General features: G+C 36.1%; 1 protein-coding gene across 1 annotated transcript; it reads left to right on the forward strand.

The window, feature by feature from the left end:
- The first annotated feature begins 924 nt into the window (after positions 1–924).
- LOC138055576 (moesin-like) lies at positions 925–1,557 on the forward strand. Its single transcript, XM_068901480.1, has one exon. It carries the CDS (start codon positions 925–927, stop codon positions 1,555–1,557), a length of 633 nt encoding a protein of 210 aa, XP_068757581.1.
- Positions 1,558–10,000: the final 8,443 nt, after the last annotated feature.

Consider the following 10,000-nt stretch of genomic DNA (forward strand, 5'->3'; position numbering starts at 1 on the left):
TCTTGCCCAAGTAGCACAAAGAGCTGGTGACAATGTCGGTGTTGGGGGTATAGAAGGGGCTGTGCATAGAGCATACAAAAATGTGAATAACAGAAAAAGAAAAGCGTCAGATTTACCCATTTTCAATCCAGATTTGAATACGATCATCATTCCACCAAAAAGAAGAGCTCCGACACGACAAATAGGAAATGATGTTAAAGCATTTCTAGCTAGTATAAGACCCTCAACTAGAAAAACAGAAAATCAAAGAGGACCTACTTCTGTCCATGGTCTGTTACAAAGAGTAGGAGTCATAAGAAAAGGAAATAAGAGGACTAGGTGGCATAAAGCGATAGGTGGATGGTATTTACACGGAAAAGATGCTGGAAAACCTATGCCGGGTCGACAAGCAGCTATGATAAGAGCATATACAGAAGCGGCTTTAAGAAATTTCAAAAGACCTAGTAGTAAAGCTAGTTCTTCTTGGATGCAAGCTGCCAAGAGACAACGTGGACGCGGATTGATAAGTCACGCAATACTCGGTGACGCAGGAAAATTAGCTAAAACACTGGGTAAAAAAGCTCTTTTAAGAGCCGCTTTACCATTGTACGATATGGGTACCGGAATATTACGACGAAAAGGAAGACAATTTCTTCAGAGTTACATAAGAAAAAAACAGAATGGAAAAGGAGTCTCCGGTGATCTTTCGGCTCTTGTTCAATTTATGGCAGAAAAAAAGAGAAGACAAAGAGGGGGTGGTCAAAGAGGGGGATTCCTTCCTTTTCTCGTTCCGGCTTTGGGAGCATTGGCAACCGGAATTCTCGGTGGTGCTGCTTCATTTGGAACCAAAAAATTACTGGATAAAATGATAAAATAAAAGACGACACTTTATTTGAGAACAATCATTTTGTAAGAGACCTTTGAGAGAGTAACATATTAGCAATCATGTTTTCTTACATTTCTCAAGACAGAAAAAAAAGGGGAGATGAAAAGACAAATGTGGAAGAAGAAAAAGGAAAAATGAAAACATTGAAGAAACAAAAAGAGGATACCGAAAATCTTAAAGAAAAAGTAGTTTCTGAGTTGTTGAGATCACAAAGAAATAACGAAGAAAAACAAAGTGAAGATGTTGATACAACAGATGAGTTGTTAAAGATACTAGAATTATTGGAAAGAAAAAGTGATGAATGTGAGCGAGAATTAGACGCCCATAAGCGACTATTTTCGATAATGATTGGTGGGGGTAATGTGCGTGGAGTGAAAGAAGAAGAAAGTGAAGAAAAAGAAGAAATGCGAGATATAGCACAAAAAAAGAGAGATAGTGTGAGATTAGATATTCTTAAAGATCACTCAGACAAAGAAAAAATGGAAGAAGAGATAGTGAAGTTAAGAGCTGTGAATACACAAATGATGCAATTATTAGGATTGAACCAATCAGAAGATAGTAGTGAAAAGGATAAAGCTTCTAGTAAAGGTGAAAAAGCATCATTAGCAAAGAAAAGACGAGTGGAAGAAGAAGATACACTTGATTCTCTTTTGGAAGGCTTGAAAAAAAGGGGAAAAAAGATTAAGAAATGAAGAGATTTGCTCAAGTCGAAGTTTTAGAAGAAGATATTGAAGGACCATCACCTAAATTACCTTTAATAGAAACCTGGGATCTAGCCTATCCAACCAAAATTTTTCCAGAACCTTATGAAACGACTTCTAAAAAGTTAACATTTGAAGTGAAAGCTAGAAAAGATAATTGGTTCATTCCCTCAGACATCCAACTACACATGAAGGTACGACCACGATTGGCGAACGGTAACCAACCACACGATCCAGCTAATGCTGCCAATGGAGCGAACGTTCAAGCTCGTTTCATAAATGACATAGCTGGTATGATAATCAAAAGTATACGTGTTAAACCGAAAAGACAACATGATGTGGAAGTGATATCACCGTATTTAGCTTTTGAAGAATCCTTGAGATCCGATTTTCAGACTAGCAAAGACGAAAAGGAAAGCGAACAATTAGTATTTTATAGAGGATATGAACCGAAGATGAGTTATAATCAACATAAGGAAAAATGTGGATTTTCAAAAGCTGCACCTACTGCTGAAGAAAAGGTGGTTAAAGAGTTTGAAATCTATCAATACAATTTGGGGTGGATTCCAATCATAATAAAACCCTTACCCGTTTTTTTTCATGAGATTCATAAAGCTTTACCATCTTTGATGGACTATGTGATAGAAATTGACCTACAAGAGGATGGATTCATGTTGATAGCCAGAACAGGAGCTGACGATGGTGACGGAGCTGAACAAAACACTGCAGTATATCAAATTCACCCCAGCGAAATATTTTTATGGATCGATTATAAAAAGATGGGGGGAGACGAAGATGAAAAAATGGAAAAAAAAGTTTTTGCTCAAGATGATTTGATGTTTGACACCTTTGACAAGGTCAGATTAGTCTTCAGTAAGACAATTTCAGAAAGTAATGCGGCTGAAGGTGTAGTGATTTCGGATTGGACTTCCTTAGATGGGAGAATTCCGGACAGATTTTTTTTTGGAATGGTTGATGCTGCACAAGTGACACAGGCAAGCCACGTACAAGCTCCAGCACAATTCAAACCTTTCAACTGTAGCAAGATCCAATTATACATTGATGATCGTCCTATTTTTTCAAAAGGTCACATCAATTGGACAAATAATCTCTCAAACAGAAGAAACATATGGGGCACTCAGTGTGACATGGTTGCAGACATAGGTGATTCCAAAAGAGTTAACATCGGGAATTTTCCTCAAGATAAAATCCAACATGGTAGATGGTTTGCCTATGTGGATTTAACTGCTAACAGAAAAAAGGGGGTGTCTAACACTGTTCGTAAAATTGATGGTATTTTCTCTGCCAGAGTTTGGTTTAGTGCAACTAACAACGCAAACAGACGACAACTTGTCATAGGTTGGTTTGAAAGAGGGGAACTAACGTGTGTTAATCCTCTGGATAATAGTTAGGCCCCAAAAGCATTCAAGGAACTACCAAGCAAGATTCCTGTCAAATTCAGCAATTTCAGAGACGGTTCAACCGTATAAAAAATGCACGATACTGTAGAACTTACTTTAGCTTGTTCAAAAGATGAACACATTTCAAAAAATTATTTTTTAGGAGTCTTCGTGGCGGACAAAATTCCTTACCATATTCCTTCTTTTTGTTGTTTCATTATGAATACAGATAAACATGGATTAGAAGGAGAACATTGGGTCGCTATTTTTTGTAAAGAAGGGAAGAAATTTTATTTTGATTCGTACGATGGAAACGAAATATATGGAAATGAAAACTGGAGACAGTTTTTATCTAGAGATTGGATTAGAAATAACATAGTCTTACAACAACTAGATAGTGACGTGTGTGGAGACTATTGTATTTACTTTTTAAAAAAAATGAGTTGTATGGAAACACCTAGTTTAGAATTTTTTAAGAAAGATTTTGATGTAGACGATCCATTTTCGAATGACTTTAGAGTGTGGGAAAAAGTGCATGCAACCTTTCCAAAGACTTTAGATAAAATAAGTCACGACGTTAATTTTGACGATGTCACGGATGAAAAATTAGTAAAAATAATTAGAGATAGCTTAAAAGAAAATAAGCAAATATGTAGACCTCGTAAAGATATAAAGACACGTGTAAGTAGAAAAAGAAAACATTTGTATTAAAATCATGGAACTGTGCGAACGTGTTTCGGCTCCTAAATTTACCCATCCGAGTAACATTGCTTTATACGGGAATACGGGTACGGGAAAGACTCACTTCTTGTATTCTCTACTCTCAAATGCCGACCTCTATTTTTCCACAAGAAATGGAGAAAGGATAAAGAAAATTGTATATTGTTCTGGATCTATTTGGCAACCCATTTTTGATCAAATGGTGGAAAAAGGAATCATATTACACAAAGGTTTGCCAGATAACATTAAATTCTTATTTAATGAAGAAGAAAGACCAGGTATAATCGTATTAGACGATCTTCAATCCGAGATAGAAAACAATGTAGAAACACAACACTTATTGACAAAAAACGCTCATCATTTAAATTTATCGAGCATCATTGTTTTTCAATCGCTCTTCCCACCGGGCAAGTATGCTACAGTCATGCGGGGCCAATTTGCTGCTTTAGTATTCTTTGGATTTAGAAACGAAATTAGTGCTTTACGACTTCGTTTTCGTGACTACGTGCCTTCAAAAAAACATCTGGACTCGCTCATAAAACTTTATCGAATATGGACGGAAAGAAAAGGGGGTTATATAGTAATAGATAATCACCCCATGTCAGTATGTGGAACCGTTTCTATTCGTACAAACATTTTAAAAGAAGATCCCCCGACTCTCTCTTCATCATTCAAGTAAAGGAGATGGAAGAGTACACATCAAGAAATATAAGACTTTCTAAACAAAAATTCGTTCCTATTTCTCAACTAACAAACGGACAACAAATCATCTTTCAAGGTAAAGAAAGAAATCTTTATAAGGAGAAAGAAAACGGACACTTATATTTTCCATCGAATGAAAAATTAAGGCTACGACTAAAATATGGACAAAAATAAGACAAGATTTTATGAAAATTATGGTAAAATCAGAAAATTCGTAATAAAAGATTCAGAACTTGAAACAAGCGACGAAGTCCTAGCAGTATCAGACTTGTTATACAACACCAGAAGCGAAAAAGAAAATAAAAAAGGACAAGAGATCGAGCCAATCGTTGAGCTTTTATCGAAAAGAAAGAAGATACCCATCGAAGTCAGAAAAGAAGCAATATTACAAGGAATAGATACTATAAGAAAAGTTCTTCAAGCCTTATTTATAAAACATCTAGAGGAAGATGACAGCGATGAACGTCTTAGGTCGACCTCTATTTGAAGATAAACATGTCAAAGAATATCTTTTGTTAGGAGAAGATGAACTGCAACGTATAATGGATCAACAAAGGGGTGGGGGTAAGCAAGGAGATGAAAAAGAAAGATATCGTTCAGCAAACGATAAGACAATTACAGAAAAGACATATATGAATTCAGAAGAAGAAGAAAATTTTCCACTTGCAAAACAATTAGATAAGTGGAAAGGAATGGATAGAGATCATGTCATACGATCATGAATACGTGATAATGAACAGATGGATCAAAGATTATCTAAGAAAAGGATCACCACTCCCTAACAATCTCGAATTCCAGGATGTTATAAAATATCTCCAAAAAATAAAGAAAAAATATAAATCCCAATTCATAGAATTAGGACTTATCAGTTACAAAAATGTTAAACCTCAAACCACTCCTCAATTCCGTGAAATTGGAGTTGGAACAACAAAACCTCCCACACATTCGCTTGGAATTGGTCCAACCACTTCAACAAGTGCTGCCGGTCCGAGTCACGCGCATTCCTCGCTGTCTGGCTCTTCCACTCCAACTCATGGGTGGGATAGTGAAGAAGAAGGATGGGATGAAGATACAAAAAGTGTGTTAAGTGAAATTTATAAAAAAAGGAAAAAAGAACATAAGTGGGATAGTGAAGAAGATAACTGGGGAGATGTGATAGAGAGTATAAATACATTTAATAAGGAACAAGCGAGTAAAGGAAAAAAAAAATTCCTGACAGAAAGTGATATTGATAATGCAGGAGAACTATGGATGAGCGGTGAACTTCAAGGACCTTATGATAGTGATGACAATGAGGAATTCTATTCAATAGCGTCACAAAAGGGGAAAGGTCGAAAACGTGTTTTAGACGAAGAGGATTATTATCCGTTTCCTGTTTTCAACAAAAAGTGGGTAAAGGTCGAGTGAAGAAATGATATAAAAATGAGATGAAAAAACAACTTTATCACACTCTTTTCAAAGTGGTTTTTTAAGAATGGCCTCGTATCTGTTGACTGAAGCAGAAGTAGAGGAACACAAAACAAGAACCAAACCTACTAAAAACAGAATGGTAGTTTCAGACGACTCTTCAGATGACGAAGAACCAGATGAAAAACCCACTGAGTACGACAACGAATTCATCAACGATGGAGATCCAGATGAAGACGTAAACGCAGACCCCAAGAACACTTCAAAATTAGAAGAAATGGAAAAACAGCTGGAAGAAAAAAAGAAAGAGGGGAAAAAAAGAGGACGTCCACCCAAAGAAAGTGGAAATGAACCAAGGGTAATTGAAGTGAAAGCAAGAAAAGATAATATCATCTTTTTTTCTTAAAAATAACATTTTTTATTCATCTTTTTCATTCTTAAAAGAAGAGAGGAAAGAAGCAGTCAGAAATCCTTGTTATCCCTGCACCTCCATCGGTCTTAATAGAAGATGACAACGACGAAGATCCGGCAACAAAAGCAACATTAGAAGCATTAGCTAATATTAATTTTGATTGTCCAATTTGTAAGTCGCCTCTGAATGTGGGATCGACTAAAGAAAAGGGTACCTTTTATTGCATGTGCACATCTGGAGATTGTAACCTCGGTTGGCAAAGATCAGCTGCCGAATATGCCAAGTATATTCACGATATTAAGCAGAATGTGCTAGCTGAATTTAAGTATCCTCATCCAAGAGTGAGGTGTATCGATCACGGAAAAACAGCCACTTTGGTTCGTAGTTTTTCAAAAGTCGATTTCATTGATCAACGTCTTTTCTATGTTTGTGCAAACAAAAAAGATGATGGAGGAAAATGTGAATTTGTAAAAGCAGCCGAATTTTCCTCTAATTCAAAAAATGCTTTGAATGCCGAGGCTTGGTACAAGATGGAAGCCAAAAAACAAGTAAAGAGTCATAAAGAAGCTAAAGCAGGACTAGCTTATCACTTTCAAGAAGTAAGCAAACAACAACAACAAAAAGGAAAGAGAATGAAAAAGAATTAATTTTCATCAGATTCTCTTTGCACGAAGTTGAAGTTGAAAAGCAAAAAGATATTTTTTTCCATTTTTTCATCCATAAAGTAGGATTAACTTAGATTTTTCATGATGATTGTTAAGTAAAAGTAAGAAGTAAGAATAAAAAAGGTTGAAATCTCATAAAGTTTATTGTATTTTTTTTCTGATATTCTCTTTACCTCAAAAGTGGACCAGAAATGAACCACTCTCCCATAAATAAGTGGACAAGAAAAATGAGCCACTCTCCCATAAAAATAAGTGGACAAGAAAATGAGCCACTCTCCCAAGCGAACAAAAATGATGGGGGAGAGATACACCTTTTCTTTTTCTGGCCCGGCTGTGTATCGCAGACCGGGTTTGCCAACCCGTTAAGGGAGGTCTACCCCCATCTTGCCCCAATATACCCTCCCAAACTATTTATATGAAAGAAGACAAAGTGATTTAAGCCATATGGTAACCCATCATCAGCACACGCATGCGTTTATTCTATTTTTAACAAATTTGTAAGATACGTGCACTCATCTCATAATAAAACAAAAGAAGTCCAAATTCCACCCTCACATAAGATACGTACACTCATCTCATAGTAAAAACAAAGAAGTCCAAATTCCACCCTCTCATGAAAAAACATTTCTGAACCTGACGACCTTTTAGATTTAATACCCCCAAAAAAGGAAATTTTTAAAATCTATCGTTCGACATAAAATGAAAAGGATATAATTTTATTCTATCACTTCACTCTCAAAGATTTTTACAAAAAGTGAAAAAACAAGTATCGACAAGATGAGGTAAGATATTCTCTTTACCCTTTTACTTCCACCTCATAAGCCAAAAGTCTCAGAAAGATTGAAATAGATCTTCTTTCTTTTTTTTTCAGTTTATCAAAAAACCCTTCCACATATCCAAAAGTCCAAAGTCGTGTTGGAATTATTAAACGTCAACTAAAAACTAATCCCACCGACTTCGAACCAATTTACTTAATCAAATCACCAGATGTGATGATATTAGACGACAAAACAGTGTTAGTAAAGGTAGAAGAACCAAACTCCCGAGAAACCATACCAATTGGTGTAGCTTGGGGAGACGAATTTCCAAAATCCCGCAATCATATCATCGCACTCTTCAACGTATATTTAGGTTTAGAACCCGATAGATACAATAAAACGTCGAAAATACGAGACATCTTGTTAAATTTGGAGTCTGTATGGACTGACGAAGTAGTCGTATCAGAAAAAGATCATCAACTGATGACTTTATTTACCCAAAGAAATAAAATGGTGTTAGTATCGCAGAGAGTCGTTCGGGAAGTGCCTCTTACAACTCTAGAAAGACAAATGGGGGTGAAAACTCTATCCCCCATTGTTGCACCAAATTATCTAATCTATGAAGGAGAAGGTGGACTCAAACTTCCTACCGACTTAGGTGCAAGAGTATTTGAATATCTGACGGATTTGAACATCCTCAAAGCTTCACTTTTCAATGAGAATCATTTCTTTTTTGAAGAGAAAACTTTGGTGCATTATGAAGTACTTAGGTGGGAAGGAAAAAACACAATACCAACTAAAAAGTGTCAAGATTTATTCTTTAGCGACCAATATTACACTCTAGTTGAAAAAAAATGTGGAAATTGTGACAACGATGTTTCACAATCAGTTGAAGGGATATACAAAGAACTACCCAAAGCAAGTACATTTCTTCTATGTGACTCGTGTCAAAAGAAGGTAAACATTTTTTTTACTTCTTTCGCTTAATCTTAAAAAACGGAGGGATTTCGTCTGCCTCACCGGCAACATGAGTCTCGATAAGATCCTTCATCTCTTTACCACTAATTAAACTTTTCTGAAAATCCTTAAAGAGAATCATCTTTTTTTTTAGCGAGTCGGGTCAAGACTCCAACAATCTGGAGCCATTGAGCACTAGAGAGAACTTTTAGCTTGTCTAAACTTTCATCAAAATCCTTTTGACCTTCAATCGTCATAACATTAGTGAAAGAATAAGAAGACAATGTGCAAAAAGCCTCATACAACGCTTTTTTTGGCAGATTTCGCCGGATCCGTTGGCTTAACAATAAGTTGTGTATTCTCTTCTTTTTTCTTTTCTTTCTTTCCATTAGAATGACACTCCATTTCTTCAACCTGCTTTTCAAGTATCATTTTCTCTTCCTCTTCTTTCTTTTTCCTAGAAAGATTTTCAATTATCTTAGATGAAAAAACAGGCTTATCTGTTGTCATCTGCATCACCTGAGAAGAAACAGGATACCACGTTGTCAACAGTGTAGATTTCATCTTCTCAAGATGATCTTTCTGTTTCTTAGAACATTTTAAGATAGAAGATGCAGATGTGAAAACATCCATCTTTAACTGAGTCAAAACTGGTTGACTCTTAGCGACACAATAACTAGTATCGTCGATTAATGCTTTTACCAGCTGTGAACAATAAGAATATAAAAGATTAGAATTATTTTCTATCTGAGTGTCAATTAAATCCACAAGACTTGGAGTCATTTTCTTTTCATCTTCTTCTTCCTCTTTCATCTAATCTTGTGTGACACTCGTTTCGCTTTCACATTTTCCTTCTTCAATGACCTCAATAGAAACCGATTCTATTGGACACTCATCTTCTACCACAACTTTTGGCTTTCTGGGTTTATAAGATCTCTTCTTTTTCTCTGTCTCCTTCTTTTCCCCTTTCTCTTTCTTTTCATCAACTTTGGATTGTTTCTTCTTGTAAGTTCTCTTCTTCTTTGTAGTCTCGTTAACATTCGGCTGAAGCATCTCTTCATTTTTTCTCTTTTTTCCATTTAAAGGCTGTATCTCTTGTGAGAGAGGTACGAGATTCTGTGTCAACTGTTCACCAAGAAAAGTATCAAACGAAGGAAGAGGAAGAGCAGGTATATCCTGAACTGGATTTTGAGACACAACCGTTTGAGGCAGAGAAAATTGACCGTCAATTCCAAAGGTGTTCTTCAGCAATTGGTCACCAGCATCCATAGTGGGAAACATGGCAGACGCTGGTAAGCCATCGAATGCCGTTAAAAAATCCATTGACTTCGTGTCTAAACGATAAACTTGTTCCCCCATACAGATGACAATGCGAGGGGAAAACAAATTATATGAAAACACGAATTTCTTATA

The sequence above is a fragment of the Montipora capricornis genome, chromosome 7, assembly GCF_036669925.1.
Source record: "Montipora capricornis isolate CH-2021 chromosome 7, ASM3666992v2, whole genome shotgun sequence".
In the NCBI taxonomy this organism is placed as follows: Eukaryota; Metazoa; Cnidaria; class Anthozoa; order Scleractinia; family Acroporidae; genus Montipora; species Montipora capricornis.

Excerpts from the sequence above, each read along its gene's own strand:
- LOC138055576 (XM_068901480.1), top strand. The coding sequence starts at position 925 with ATGTTTTCTTACATTTCTCAAGACAGAAAAAAAAGGGGAGATGAAAAG.